Genomic DNA, 16,485 nt, shown 5'->3' with positions numbered 1-16,485 from the left:
CCCTGCCAGCCCCCCTAATTCCGCCCCTGATTGCCGACATCATAAAATAGTAATTCGATGAGCCAAAACAGGAGGATGAAGTTGAAGAAGTAAGATATGATAGCTAAGCTAAGCTAAGCTAATGTAAAAAACAAAGACAAAGCAGAGTAATTAATCACAGTTTAATCAGGCATTATAATATAAGACGACTTAGTACGTATAGGTCAACTAGTTGCGTTGGTAGATTCTAATTGTAACCATGTCTTGATCCTATACAGGAACACATCAAACATATTTGGATATTATTATGCGATTATGCCCTTTGTTTTATCATTATTGAATTAAATATAGATATTGTTCAATTCCGCATGGGTTAATTAATTTGTTATTTTGTTTAATTAGCTGTTGGTAATTGAGATTTGTTTATTAGTAATCCCATTTCGATCGAGTACGTTCTACTTTTCTTCGATCTTTCATATATGTTAGCATTATTATATTCGAAACAATGAGTGAGTTGGGTTCAATGCATCGACACATATAACATATTTGTCTATGTTCTCCGTTTGTTTTGGATGGGTTTAGTTCCAACTCATTCAATCTCTCCTGAAGATCTTCTTCATTCATTCTTAAATTAAAAGTACTAATGGGACATTTTCATGTATTATTTGACCCCACTTAATACTTAATACTTAATACCAATACATATGTAGTACAACAATTATATTCATAAACTCCGTACACCAACATAAGTTGGTGGATTGTGACTTGGAGGTCACAAGTTCGAGCCCCATCAACTGCGAAATGCTTGGGAGTGGCTCAAGCGATAACCTGCGGAGCTGGGCTGTTTAACATGTGCTAGTTGTATTGGATTGGTTGGGGCTTACTCGTTATGATTGGCCTTGAGTCCTGAGTTGTTTGGATTGTATTCGTGTGTAATTCACGGGATGGAAATGAAGTTGGATTAGGTATTTGAACAAGTTTGACCAGGTTCATGTGCCAAATTTTCATTCTAAGCATAAACTGCCTTCAAAATCATTACTGTTTGTTTGTTTCCCACCATATAATCGACTGTAAAATAATATATTTTAATTAGATCTCATAAAATGATAATGGGTAGTCCATAGTAATAAAAGTAAAAGTAATAAGTAATAAGTAAAGGTAAAGAAACGTAAAAAAGGGAAAAAGAAAGAGGTAATTAAGGGAGGGAGGCGACAAGGATAGCAACGGGTCAAAGTTAGATAATTGTTTGTTCGGATGAAGATTGAAGAGAAGCTTTGCTTGACCTTGACTTTGTATTTACCCTTTACCACTAAACTCTATATTACTCCCTCCGTTTCTTTTTGTTGTATCCGTTTCCTTTTTAGTCGTTTCATAATGTTGTATCCACTTAGAATCTTTCCATTTTTGGACATACTTTTTTTCCTAAAATACCCTTATATTTCAATCTAATAACCAAAAAACCTAAAGAATCTACCCATATTCCCACCTAATTTTCCCCACCCATAATATTTTATTCATTTAACCCACCCACCTCCCTTATTAAATTAATAAAACCCTAACGTCACTCTCACCTCTCTCTCCTTATAACCCGTCCCTCTCACCCTCTCTCTCCTCATTCTCTTCGGATCCCTCTCTCCTCCTGTCTCCCTCTCTCTCCTCAAGAAATCTCTCTGTTTCTCTAAAAACCCTAACCTTCTCCGCCCCTGTTCTTCGTTTTTTTTGGTGAGATCTCTCAGATCTTTGGGGTTTTCGCTCAAAATTGTTCTCAAACTTTAACCGGAACGACATTCCGGTGAGATCCCCTCTAGTTTTGTCCCCTTTGTCGTCCCAAATCCCGGTTGGTAATCGATTCTCTGGTGAAATTTTTTTGGGGATAAAATCGGAGTTTTATTAGGGTTTTATTAATTTCTTAATGGGATCCTCTTCCTCCAAATATCTTCCGACTTATTCGGTTGGTACTTCTGGGCAACGAATTCCTGACTCAAACTGTGATTGGGGCTCGAAATGCATTTGTCCCAACAACGAGCACTCGTATTCTGGCGAGTATCTGAATAATTTGAGGTTGGCCCAGAAGGAGAACACGAGTACCCGAAATTATCTCAAAGCTTGGTTTGAGAAAATGGAAGTGGAGCCTGGTGAAGAGGTGGAGTCCAAATACGACGATCGAGTCCCCACACCAGCAGATCTGAGATTCTTTGGAGGAGACGAATCTGATGAGGTATATTTCCTTATTTTTGGGTTTTTTTCCTGATTTTTCGAGTTAATTAGGGTTTACTCTGTTTTTGGGATTTTTTGTGTTTCTTGGAGAAAATCTGTGATTTTTGGTTGAAACGTAGGTTTTCTAATAAAATTAGGGTTACTCTGCATGTTCTGATTTTTTGAGATTTTTTGTGAATTTTAATGAATTTTTTTCATTTGTTGATGATTTTTGTGAATTGTTTTAGATTTAACATTGGTTCATTTTTTGTGATCATGCATGTCCCATAAATGTTTGATTTTTGTGTTAAATGATGAAGTTTTCGAATTGCATGTCAGAGATTCGTTGATAATTTTTGTTAAATGATGAAGTTTTCTAATTGCATGTAAGAGATCCCTTGATTTATTTTGTTAAATGATAAATTTTCGAATTGCATGTCAGAGATCCCTTGATTTTTTTGGTTAAATGATGAAGTTCATGAATTGCATGTTAGAGATCCCTTGATTTTTCTCGATTTTTATGAGTTTATTTAAATTGCATGTTGAATACCATGAATGTTGGTCTGTTTTGGTTGATTTGGATGTTCAATTCCATGATTACTTTGATGATGTTGTTCTTTGATCTTGTTAAGTTGATGTGAAATATATTAAACATATTTTATGTCCCCTCTTTATTGCAAGGAACCCAATCACTCTGATTCATTCGACCTATACTATGTGGGTGAGTGTGAGAACACAACTGCTGGTCCAGAGGTTTCTGATGGGCAATGTTCGGTTTCGTCCCCAAACGTGAAGGAAGATGAAATAAAAAAAAAGCCACCTAAGGGTGTTGATGATGCTTAGAGATAAGTGTGTCTTCTATAAACCCTCTTTTAATTATATTTGGATTGCTGGTTAGCTGTGGAGACATAAGGTGGAGTAGCCAACAACTGTGATCTGTTGTTGGCAAGGGGTGTTGTTGTTTTGTTGATGATGTGATAGGGTTTGGAGTGTATTCATGTCCTCTATTATTGCCTTGTTGCTTGAAACATGTTGCCTTGTTGATTGATGAATGTTGCCTTGTTGATTGATGAATGTTGCCTTGTTGATTGATGAATGTTGCCTTGTGTGCTTGCTGATTTAATAATGTTGCCTGTTGAAACTGTCATATGTTTGCTGGTTGATTAGTGTTGCCTTGAGAGGGGTGAAAGCATATGGGATGGGTTTATGAATAAAATTTTAACATGTGATTGGAAAAAAACAGTTTCATTAAAGTCCCCTCTTATTGTTTGTCTTTCCTGAATGCTTGGTCTGTGATGTTAGGGTTTGTATGAGGTCTATGATGAGTCTTTCAGTGCTGAGAAACTATCCATGTTTCATAAACCACAGTGCGCCATTAGCATCCAGCCGTAGGCTGTATGAGGCTTTTGTGTGCTAATGGTTTGTGAACATGGTGTGGTTCAATGAAGCTTGGGGACATCTGAGACCAAATTTAACATGATGATGAGTCTTTCATATGCAGAGTCTTTCATATGCTGATGTGTTTTTTCAAGTTACATCGATGATGAGTCTTTCATATGCTGAGAAACAATTCAAGTTACCTACACTCACTCGTGCTGCCATTAGTATCAGTGATGATGCTTCTCAGGCGCTAAGTGTGTGTAGGTTGAATTTGTTTCAATGATGCTTGGGGACATCTGAGATGAATTTTGATGTCATGCATGTTTTACTTTTGTTAGTTAGGTGGTCCTTCAAAGGGGATTGACTTATTTTTAAATATCCAATGCGATAGTTCACAATTTGTCAATTCCCTTTGGAAGGACCACCATGACACTTAAACAACATGTTTGATTGTGGTGTTAATGATAATCAATGATGTTAAAGGTTGATATCCTGAGATTTATGTTTCAATACTTGTCCTTTAACTCCTTTTGTCTAATGGAGTGATTGTCATTTCACATGATCAGTAGTGAATATCAATCATTCCATTCGGCAAAAGGATGTTAAAGTTGAGAAAATATTGATACAATAGATCAATGATGCTATTCAACAACTCTGAGATTGGAACCCTAATGTTTGCTAATGTCCCATGTGTGAGTTTGATCATTGTGATCTGTGATGTAATTGTTGATTATCTTAGATTTTGGTTTCTAACATATTCCCTCGTCCCCTTTTACAAAAGGGGATAAATTTCATTTCAAAAACAAACAAGTGATCATGTAATCCCTTTTGTGAAAGGGTGATGAGGTTGTTAAAATTTAGAAACATACTACATATATGCTGTAAATCAACCTAACTGAGATTGTTGTGCCTTGTCCATTGCTGCCTTGTTATTTGTTTTGAGTCATCTATGATGAGTTTTCATTTGCTGACACTCAAACCCTATATTCCATTAACACTCATGCGCCATTAGCATGAATAATGCTTCTCGGGAGCTAAGTGTTGGTGGATGGGGTTTGTGTGAGGGATGCTTGGGGACATTCTGAGATGGTTGTGTGTACTTGCTTCTATGTACTTGATGCCTTCTTCTTCATGCTTTGTTCAATGATGAATTGGTTTAAGCATATCGAATTTTACTTTTGTTGACGCATCGGTATCTAGGTGGTAAGATTTTCCATCTGAAAATGATGTGATATGCATTCTTTCCACTTAGATGCCGATGTGTTTAGAGAAGTGATTTTGCATATGACTTTCTAAGTATGTTGTAAGTAAATACCTTGCCTTTGCTGCCTTGCTCATGGCCTTGTTTTTTTGAGTTGTTCAATGATGAAATGATTTAGTAACTCGAATATTACATCTTTTGACGCATCGGTTTCAAAATGGGAATAAATTCCATCTGAAAATGATGTGATATTCATTCTTTCCATTTTGAAGCTGATGTGTTTAGAGTTGTGATTTTGCATGTCCTGAGTTTCCTACACTTTTAGTATCCTCTGTCAAATGGAGTGACTTTTCTATCCCATTTCTGTTTGTGTTAGTCATTCACTCCATTTGGGAGGAGGATATTAAAGTTTAGGATTCAATGATGATGAACACATACAAACTGAGAACAACATGTCCCCATGCTTTGCCTTGCCTTGAAAATGAATTCATGTGTTGCCTTGAAAACATAAAGTTGTCCCCTTAATGGTTTAAGGAATGGCTGACTCATTAAATTGGTGCATTGTTGCCTTATGATTTTGACTTATCCTGAAATCATATGTTAATATGCAATGTACATGTTCCCTTATGATTTTGAATAATCCTGAAATCATATGTTAATATGCAATGTACATGAATAACTACAAATATGTGAGTATGATGAACAAAAACTAAAGATTAACAACAACAAATTGATTCATTCATTCTTCCAGTTGATATGTTGCTTTCAAAATGTTTTAAATACATGTGATGCTTTCATTCAAGCTTACAAAAGTGACATTTTGTTTGCTCTTGTAATTTTTAAAACATGTTCCCAAAACACAAAAAGTAATCTCTCGTTCTTGCTCTATACTTCACTGATTTGCTCTCCATTCATCAACAAGTTGTTTGCATTCATTCACAGCCCACCTTGGGGCCTTAACTTGTTCTGGCAGATTCCCCTCATCTTCTAAAATCTTTTTCTTGTTGTGTGGGAGTTGGTAGTCATTGTCCCCCTTGTGTTTCAAAATTTCATTTCCAACATATTGAAGTGACATCCACACATTAGATAGAGTCTTTGCATGCAGTTCATTATATGCCTCAGTCACAGCACCACTTAAATCTTCAACTGTTTTAGGCATCTTTTTGTGCATTAGTGATTGAATTGACCTAAAGAACCCCAAGTCTAATATGTTACAATCTGGACTGTTTGCTGGCTGCTGAGTCAATATCAATGTGAAGCCATCTTGCTTGTAATGTTGCTGCCATTCTTGATCATTTTGCAAAATGTGTGCCTTTGCATTGTCTTGAATGATGTATATCACCCTTTCCCCCTCATGTGGTGGCCATTTCTCTTTAATTGCTGGGATTAGGTAGTTGATTAGCATGGCCCTAGTTGCAATCTGATTAACTGACTTGATTGGTTTAGTCTCAATTGTCCCCTTGACTCTATTTTTGGATGTTCTCTTTGCTGCCACTGCATCTGTGAATGGAAATATACCAAGTTTCCCATCCCACTCACACTGCCCATCTTGTCCCCACCTTGGCCTTGCTACTGCTGCCATAAACATGAACTTTGGAATCTTAGTTCTTGATTTTCCCTTCCTGTGTGGAAATGGTTCATTGTTTGCTAAATAAACTCTTTGACTTTTTTGTGTAAGATAGAACCATTTCTCATCGATGTGAATGAAATCATACATGCTGTAATATGTGGGATCATTTGGTATTGAGTAGTCCATTAAGAGACCAAGTACCCACTTCATCCTTGCCATCTTGCATTCTTCTGAAATGCCTGGATTCAATGGACTTGAATGTGGTTTTATCTGTTTTCTTTTCACCATTCTCCAAACTGTTGTGGGACTCAAATTGAGCATCCTTGCTAGATCAATAATGGTTGTTCTATCCCCCATGGCTATGGAGGCTATAGACTCATATGTTACTTGAATTCTCTTTCTCCCACAGTTGTGATATTTGCTATCATAGAAATACGAATCCATGGCTGCCTTATGTGCCAATGCTCTCTGCCATATTAGTCTAATTGTCTTCCTTGTGTAACCAAACTTTATAACAGCCTGCCTATTTGTCCCATGAATGAGTTCATCTGAATGCTTTTCTTTTCTTAAGAGAAGGAACAACAAGATTTCCAACCTTAATTCGTTGTTAATCCTTGGGGTTCTAGGCTTATGATGATTTTGCTCTGTTTCTGTTTGATGAATTGGAGATGGTGGGAACTCTTGTTGTGTTGGCATGTTCAAATCAAACAAAAATGGAACTGAGTGGTTATCTGATATACCTGATGTATGCTGTGGTCCCACTTCACATTCTTGTGCATATTCTTGTCCCACTTCATTCAGATCTGGCAATTGTTGATTTTGCTCAAAGTCCCCTATTTGATGAGCATTTACTTCACTTACAGCATTTTGGGTTGCTTCATCATCATCATAATCTGAATCAGAGTTCGTCCCGTCTCCTTCATCATCGGAAAAACCGAGGAACTCGTCCTCCTCTTGATCTGAAGCCATTAATGTCCCCTTGCTGATTAATTGTAGTGCATTTATTGCCTTTGGTTTTTTGTTGTTGTAACTGATATTAAAACAGTTGGAATTTATGAGGGTTTTTGGGTAGAAATTGTCCCCTATTTATAAAGGGTGGTAAATGTATAAAGTTTGGAGGGAAAAAGTTTGGAGGGAAAACTTTTTGGTAAATTTCTGTTTTTGGAGGGAAGTGTAAAAAGGGAAGTGGACTTTCCCAATTTGGGAAGTTTTCCCTCCGTTTTTTTCTGTTGCTGTAATCTCATTGGATGAAATAAATCCACCTCATGTACTTTGGTCCCCACTTCAATCAGATTTTTTCTGATTTTTGATTAATTAAATGAAAATATCCCCTTTCCCATAATTCTTTAATATTTTCTCTCTCCTTACTTTAATCTTTAAAAAAGAATCTCTTACACATTCTTACACACAATCATTTCTCTTACACCCAATCATTACACTTATACCCATACAAACCAAGATTCTATTTTTCTTAAAAACCCCCCAAGATTCCAAATGGATACAACATTTAGAAATGGAGGGAGTATAATCTATCATACATGTTAAAAAAAAAGAATAATCTAATTTGTTTTCGTCTTTATATCGACTACCTTATTTACATATTTTCATAGTAAAAATATTCTGATTACATATAGCATACGTGACGCCTATATATACCAATTAAACTCCGACACGACGACATGTAAGATTGCAATAACTATTTTTTTTAATGTAAGATGAACTAAGACATCGTCGGTAGTATCCCTATTTCTTTTTTAAAAAAATTTAAGATAGAACTAAGACATCATAGGTAGTATTAACATTTTTTTTTAGTTAGCAAATCTTAAAATTTCGGAAAATTTGCCAAATACAACCTAATAAAGTTTTCTATTTGCCAATTACAACCTCAAATTTCTATTTTTTTCCAATTACAACCTTAAACTTGTATATCCATTTTAAATTACAACCCCAAATTATTTTCCGGAAAAAAATCAGCGGAATGTGATGTCATGATGTTATTAAAAAAAAATAATTACACATTTTCTAAAAAAAAAAATGAAATCGATAAATAAGAATTAAAACAAATAAATTAAAATAATCGAAAAAATAATTTTTTTTTTACAGATATTATGTACTTCATAATTTTTTTAATAACGTTATGACATCATCTTCCGGTGACTTTTACCGGAAAATGGTATCGGGTTGTAATTTAAAATAGATGTACAAGTTTAAGGTTGTAATTGGCAAATAGAGAACTTTATTAGATTGTATTTGGCAAATTTACCTAAAATTTCCCTCAAAGTTGAAAATACCACCTCTAATCAATCTACCACCTCACTCACACATCACACATGTCTATCAAAATTTCCACACACTTACCCATAAAATCGTTAAAGTTGTTAATTAGTTAATCACTCCATCAAACTAGCAAAAAAGAACTCTTCTTTCTTCTTCCTTCTTCTACTTACTCGCATATTACTACTCCACATTTCCCTCTCACCCACTTTTAATAAAACAATTAATAATAACATGTAATAAATTACTTTTAAAATTGCATGATCATGCAAAAAAAAAAAACACAAACTACAATCAATTTTGTTGCATTAATTAATGGATTTTTCTCTAAGAAAATCATCCTTCAATAATAATTCCCCCCATGGTTCAAACGAATCTAATGGTAACAATAATGAAGATGATGATGACGAGTCACCTCTAACAAAAGAACACCCCATTATGATGATGAACTCCCCTAAACATGGTGATGATGACGTCATCGTCAACGTTGATGTTATGAAAAATACAAGTTCGCCCCTCCTTTTGAGAGGTTCCTCCGGCGAGTTCTCGTTCCCGACACCCTACCGGCGACAAGCTAGCACCGGCGGAAACTCCGGCGAGTGTCAACCTAGTAAACATGATCTTAAGTCGAACTTCATTGATAATAATATAGAGGAACTACACCACCAACAACCACCACGCAGCGGCGGTCTTCCGCCGCTGCATCCGGACGGAAGTTGGAGTCGGAATTTAAATGACATAATCACCCCTAATAATAACGATGGAGGGTTATTAAGAGAGACACGTGTCTCATTTCATGAGTCTTTAACATCAGATTTAATCAAAAGACCTTCGTCAATGTCTTTAACATCAGATTTAATTAGACGGCCATGTTCTATGTATAGCCGTTACGTTCAAGATGATTCCTCGTCATGCTCATCGTCGTCACTGTCAAGAGACGACGAAAATATAGCACAAAGTGCAGAAATTCGAAGGTCTAACACAGATGCGGCGTCGTTTCGAAGGATAGCAAGTATGTCATTATCTAAAACAAAATCCAGACTAATTGATCGTCCATCTACACCAATATTGGATAATCATAAATCTGGGCAGCTGAACACGAAATCTGGTTTACTTGGAAAAACTTCATTGTATGAGGATGAAGAAGATGATCCACTCTTAGATCATGATGAATTTTCAGAAGGGTTTAAGAGATCTAAAATGGGTAGATCCATGATTCTAATTGAATGGGTAAGTCTTGGTTTAATCATGTGTTGTTTAATTTTAACTTTAACTTTTCCGAATTTTAGGGAGAAAACTTTCTGGAATATGAAGTTGTGGAAATGGGAAGTTTTAATCCTTGCTGTTATTTGTGGGAGATTAGTTTCTAATTGGGGGATTAGGGTAGTTGTCTACCTTATTGAGAGATACCTTTTACTTAAAAAACAAAAACGGGTTTTATATTTTGTTTACGGGTTAAAAAAGGACGTCCAGAACGTGATCTGGTTGGGTCTGATCCTCGTGACTTGGTACTTTTTATTCGATAAGAGGGTTCAATTAGAGTCGAGGAGTGAACAACTTAGGTTCGTTACTAAATTCTTGATTGTAAGTGAAATAGGAGCTATTTTATGGTTTCTAAAGACCTTATTGGTTAAGGTATTAGCATCAAATTTCCATGTCAAGGCGTTTTTCGATCGAATTCAAGAGTCATTGTTCAATCAATTTGTGATTGAGACACTCTCAGCTCCCCCATTGCTTGAGATTGAACAAACTCAAGAGGAAGAAGAACGAGCCATGGTTGAAGAAGTTCAATCACTGCAGAATGCAGAAGCTACCATGCCTCCTGAACTTCGAGTTAATGTGTTTTCCCACTTCTTTAAAAGAACACCCTCGAAGAAGAAACTTACTCAAGATCAACCAAATGCAACACCTTATAAGAACTCGATAGGACGGAGTTTTAGGTACTCTGGCCCGATTTCTAAGAAACAGGATGATGATGTTGATGATGGCATACCGATTGAACACTTGCAGAAACTTAATCAGAAGAATGTTTCAGCTTGGAATATGAAGAGATTGATGAAAATTATTCGATATGGATCCTTGACTACCTTAGATGAACAAATTGTGGGTGTTACAACTCAGGATGATGATTCATCAACACATATTAGGAGTGAGGTTGAGGCTAAGGCTGCTGCTAGGAAAATATTTCGCAACGTTGCTCGACCTCATTCTAGGTCAGTATCGTTTTTTGTTTTCAGTTTTCTATTTTTTAATTACTTTCGTTTCATAATACTTGAGTCATTTTTATTTTTCACGTATTCCAATGTGCTTCTTTAAACGTTAATATCTCTAATTGTGAAAAGTTATAAAAAGTTGATATTTGAAATCCTCTCATTGATATGAATTTAACAAGATCTCAATTGACTATGTTTTTTCTTACGTAATGGTGAAAGAATGAATGTCAAAGTTGGTTGATGAATAGTGCACAAATGAGAAACGATGCACGTATTGTGGAACGGAGGTAATATAAAACTATTCCTAAAAACTAAAATATGAAAACCACGAGAAATAGTTTTCAGTTTTGGTTGTTGTGAGTTTTCAAAATCAACCTAATTACTATGAATGTGACACTGTGTTTTCGTTCATGATTCGATTTAAATCACATGGCTTTCAAAATCGAGAAATAAAAAACTGAAAACTGACAATGACAATGAACAGTGTTGTAGGGTAGTTAATTGATAATATGGATTGTTATCGGCCTCTTTTTTTGGCACCTATATTGCATGCATATGAAAGTTCGTGGATATGAAGTATGTAACACATTAATTGTTTTTGAATGATAGGTATATTTATTTAGATGATATTCTGCGTTTCATGAAAGAAGATGAAGCCTTGAGGACAATGGGTCTCTTTGAAGGGGCTATTGAAAATGAGAGAATTAGCAAGAAATCGTTGAAGAATTGGGTGGTAAGTAAAAATGTAATACGTATCACTTTGAGTCGGTTTTTATCATGTTGTTCTTCCTTCTATAATCCTTCTAATCATGTGGAGTACTACCTATGAAGTTATATCCATTTAATATTCATATAATTAAAATTTAAAAATAAAAACCTTGACAATAATTCATCATTCGTAGACCTGGTCAAAAGGCGGGTTGGGATGAGTTTGGGTCGGGCTGGGCCATGGCAAAGAACCTGTCCATTTTATTGGGTCGTGTCATGCCTGATTTGGGTCGATTTTTTCTGCTCAACACCCGCTAATTCGGACCAAAATAGCGGATTTTTTGAGCCGGACCAATTTTGTAACTATAACCCCAATTTTTTTAGTTACCCAAAACCCACCAATGGGTCGGGCCTAAAAATTCTGCCCAAAACGAACTAGTTTTTGGATCGAGTCAGTTCGGGCTCATGATAATCTAGACCTGATCAAAAGGTGGGCCGGGCTGGTTCGGGTCGGGCCGAGACATAAAAATCAGCCCGTGTGTATGTATGGCCGGGCGACCCATTTTTTGTGCCCAAACCCGTTATTTCGGGCGTAAATATCGGAATTTTCGGGCTAAATTTATAACTAATAGTGTAGTTTTACGTTACACATAGTCCGTCAAAAATTTTAAATTCGGGACCGTCCAGGCCCGAAAGCAGGGCCTTAAAATTCTAACCAAACTTGTCAAATTTCGGATCGGGTCGGCGGGTTGAGCTCATGTTGATCAGGTCTATGATAATCAGGTCTAATCATTGGTAACTTAAAAAAAAAACCAACAAGTTTGATCTTGTTACATTATTTTCAATGTAAATTTTTGTAATATCAATTTTTTCATATATTTCTATTAGTATAGAACTATAGACAGATAAATATAGGAGACTGAGTAAAATTAAAATGAGTAGCATTTCATAAAAGCAAATTTGAACTTAATTGAACTTATTTTTTCTGAAATAAGTGAAAATAAGGTGAACAGAACAAGGCCTTAGGGTGCATTCTGTTCTATTTAGCTGACTTTCACTTATTTTTCCTGAACTTATATTATCTGAATTTAACTGAACTTATTTTAGTAGTTTTATTTTTATTTTTGTTAATATTTTTTCAGGTGAATGCATTTCGGGAACGAAGAGCACTTGCATTAACTCTTAGTGACACTAAAACAGCCGTTAACAAGTTACACAAAATGGTGAATGTTTTAGTGAGCATAATTCTTATAATTTTTGGGTTTATATTCCTAAATATTATTACTTCACAATCTCTCTTATTCTTAAGCTCTCAAGTTGTTGTTGTGGCCTTTGTCTTTGGAAACACTTGCAAAAATGTGTTCGAATCCATTATTTTCTTGTTCGTGGTACACCCATTCGATGTTGGTGATCGTTGTGAGATTGACGGAGTTCAGGTATGTTCTCACTTAAATCAGTCAAATGGAGCAAATAAAATGAGACGAATAGAGTACAAAGTATATATAACAAGGCAAATTTGTCAAATACGAAGTACAACCTAATAAAGTTCTCTATTTTTCAATTACAACCTCAAATTTCGAATTTTTCCAATTACAACTTTAAACTTGTACACCTATTTTTAAATTACAACCCGAAACCATTTTCCGGCAAAAATCACCGGAAGATGATGTCATAACGTTATTATAAAAAAATATCTATAAACAAAATTATTTTCTCGATTATTTTGTTTTATTTCTTATTTATCTTAATTTTTTTTATAGAGATTTTTTAATAACATTATGACATCATCTTCCGGTGATTTTTGCCAAAAAATCAATTCGGGCTGTAATTTAAATTGGTTGTATAAGTTTAAGTTGTAATTGGCAATTTGATATTGTAATTAGCAAATAGAGAACTTTATTAGGTTGTATTTTTGGCAAATTTTCCATATAACAATGTTTTTCTAATTAACAATGTTTTCAGATTAGAAATTTGAGATTGTAATTAGCAAATAAAGATTTTGTTTTCTAACAATGTTTTTTTGTTTAATGTTTTCAGATGGTTGTGGAGGAGATCAACATTTTAACCACAGTATTTTTAAGATTTGACAACCAAAAGATAGTTTTCCCAAACTATATTCTTTTGACAAAGCCTATCCCTAACTACTACCGTAGCCCTGATATGGGAGATGGAATTGAACTGTGTTTCCACATTGCAACCCCTCCTGAAAAAATTACAGTCATAAAGCAAAGAATAACAAGGTAAACAATTTGTATTAGCTAGCTAGCTAGCTGGTTGAATTAGCGATTTGTGTAAATAATTTGGTAAATTAGATGTTAGTTATTTAATGTGTAAAAGAACCATTGAGGACATTCGCATAAAGTAATGTAGGATAGTAAGGATTGTAAATTTTAAACAATATCAGGACAAAGTTGTCATTTTACACCAAATTCTTCAAAAACTTTAATGCAAAAAGAGCTTTTTAAAAATTAATTTTTCATCCCAAACTCTCTTTCAAACCTCTCATAATCAAACACTCTCATTAGCTTACTGAAATGGTAAAACCTCTAATTCACCTCAAAAACTCTTTCTAATTGTGGAATAAGTAATATTTTAATTGAATGTGATAAGATGTGGGGTTATAACTTTGTTAGTAAAAAGAGATGAGTAATAAAATATTAGTGGGCCCATAGCATAAAATGAAATGTTTCAATTAGATTTGGACGGAAGAAGTAATAATGTTGAAATTTGAAGTTGATATGAGCTCATATTTCTTTTTTTTTTGGTGCGAATGAGCCACAAGGGCAATATAAATTACAAATGGGGACGAGGGGATTTGAACCTGAGACCTATTGCACACAGGCCCTCAGTCTTAACCACTAGGCCAAGACATCATTGGTTCATATTTCTAATTGTTTGTTGAAATGCACAGTTATATAGACAACAAGAAGGAACATTGGTATCCAGACCCAATGGTAGTTTTGAAGGATACGGATGGTTTAAATATGTTGCGGATAGCAGTTTGGCTACAACATCGGATGAACCACCAAGACATGGGAGAAAGATGGGCAAGGCGAGGACTTTTGATAGAAGAATGTATAAAGATTTTTAGAGAGTTGGATATTGAGTACCGCGTATATCCTATGAATGTCAATGTTACATCCATTCCACCTCTCAATTACGCTCAAGTCCCTCCTCATTTAGAAGGTGGGAAAGAGTTTGTTCATTCTTAAAAGTTTCAACTAATACATTACAAGAACAACTTCAATGGTTCTTATTTAGAATCGGACAATTTTTTTGTTTAATCCATATAATTTTTTTTGAGTCCGAATCCAGTCAAATCCGGTCCCATCTTTTTTAAAGAAACTTTATTTTGATAATAAAATAAATTAATTAAATAGTTCGAAAATAAATGCAAATAATACTCTTGCTGCCTAACTTTTCTGACACAAAAATAAAACATATAAGGATTACATATTGGGTATGAAATACTACAACATAACTACAAGTCACTCTTACATAAAGGGAAAATAATACTTCCTCCGTTTCAGAAACATCGCACCATTTGTTTTTTACACTATTCACACTACGACTTTGGCCATTTTTTGTGATTTGTACGTAAGGAAATTTTAGTCATGTGGGGTCTTGTTAGATTCGTATCGACATATATTTTTTACTCCCCTGTCTCTTTTTGTTCTTTACGTTTTCCTTTTTTGTTGTCTCAAAATATTCTTTACATTTTCTTTTATATTATCACATAAATGTTTTAATATCCTATCAAAATTTGTGTCAAATGATCATTTTAACCAATTAAATTTATTGTGTCAATTAATCTTTCACACTTTTCTATTGGAATATTAAAAAAAACAAAAGGTCTTGCGCGCACAAGGTGTACAATAAATTTATTGTACACCAAGATAACTTTTACCCATTTTTTCGTAACTTTAATCTAGTTTTGATTAACTTTTATATTAGTAAAAAAAAAATTTGATATAAATGATTAAATGATTAATTTTACGGTTTTTTCATGAAATGCCCCTGAGGTTTCACGAAATTCACCAAATACCCCTGCGCGTTTCAAAATACATAGTATACCCCTATTTTCTCATATTGTTCATAATATACCCCTAGACTTAACGGACGTTAGTCCTCCGTTAGTTGCAATTTACCATTTTACCCTTATGTGTTGTTTGGTACAATTCTTTACTTAAATCCCCACTCAACAGCTCTACCCACCCAAACTTTCTCTCTCATCCCACCCAACCCACCAAAACACTCTCTCTCTCTCCTCCCACTGAACCAAAACCACTCCTCACCGTCGTCACCACCTTCCCCTGCTACCGTCGCTTCTTCCTAACTTTCCAAAGATGAGCCTTTGTTCTCTCATTTCACCCTACCCCTGCAACACCACCATTATCATCACCAACAAGGCAACAACAAAAAATGACGGAGTATCCAACAACTACACCAACAATTACAACCCTAATTTCAATTCCAGTCATCAAGAATCGCCTCAAAAATCTTCAATTGGTGTTACCATAGCTGCTGCTACACTCTCATTCAGCCTCTTATTATCTCCGCCTGTTTCGGCTGCTGCTAATTTGACGGCTTCTGATCAATCGTCCGATGAGTATTTCCGCGAAGATGAGGGATTATTGGGGGATGATATGGCATTATCGGTGCCCAAATTGTGGACGAATGAGGGTATTGTGAGGCGGCTCGTTCACCAGTTCTTCTTCAGTTTCATCTCTTCCTTTTAAATTGTGGATGAATTCTGGCACAATTGTCTCATATGTTGTACAGAATTCGAGGGAAGAGAAGGAGATGAACTCTGGTCCAACGAGTCCCACTGAAGATGGCAGTGAGGTGATTTCTTTGGTGGTATTTGTAACTTGGCTGAGATCTTTTCAGCTTTTGAATGATTTAGTTATAGGGTTTTTGAAATCAGGGGATGTTGATAGGGCATTGTGGGTTTTAGGTGTGGT

The 16,485-nt window shown here is 35.2% G+C and overlaps 3 protein-coding genes across 3 annotated transcripts; 2 read left to right on the top strand and 1 right to left on the bottom strand.

Annotated features, from left to right (window-relative positions):
• The first annotated feature begins 1,309 nt into the window (after window positions 1-1,309).
• Window positions 1,310-7,324, top strand: LOC110797202 (uncharacterized). The gene is made up of 3 exons (XM_056843289.1): window positions 1,310-2,197; window positions 2,857-3,024; window positions 7,190-7,324. The coding sequence occupies exons 1-2, from the start codon at window positions 1,892-1,894 to the stop codon at window positions 3,016-3,018; spliced, it is 468 nt and encodes a 155-aa protein (XP_056699267.1). The 5' UTR covers window positions 1,310-1,891; the 3' UTR covers window positions 3,019-3,024; window positions 7,190-7,324.
• On the bottom strand, window positions 5,649-7,295 carry LOC130472259 (uncharacterized). The gene has a single exon (XM_056842787.1). The coding sequence runs from the start codon at window positions 7,293-7,295 to the stop codon at window positions 5,649-5,651; it is 1,647 nt and encodes a 548-aa protein (XP_056698765.1).
• Window positions 7,325-9,454: 2,130 nt separating the features above from the next.
• Window positions 9,455-14,792, top strand: LOC110801741 (mechanosensitive ion channel protein 5-like). Its single transcript, XM_022007150.2, has 5 exons — window positions 9,455-10,813; window positions 11,423-11,546; window positions 12,664-12,957; window positions 13,559-13,761; window positions 14,433-14,792. The coding sequence occupies exons 1-5, from the start codon at window positions 9,477-9,479 to the stop codon at window positions 14,731-14,733; spliced, it is 2,259 nt and encodes a 752-aa protein (XP_021862842.2). The 5' UTR covers window positions 9,455-9,476; the 3' UTR covers window positions 14,734-14,792.
• Window positions 14,793-16,485: the final 1,693 nt, after the last annotated feature.

The sequence above is a fragment of the Spinacia oleracea genome, chromosome 4, assembly GCF_020520425.1.
Source record: "Spinacia oleracea cultivar Varoflay chromosome 4, BTI_SOV_V1, whole genome shotgun sequence".
NCBI lineage: Eukaryota > Viridiplantae > Streptophyta > Magnoliopsida > Caryophyllales > Amaranthaceae > Spinacia > Spinacia oleracea.
Note: the sequence above shows the minus strand (reverse complement) of the source record. Positions and strands in the feature narration are given on the sequence as shown.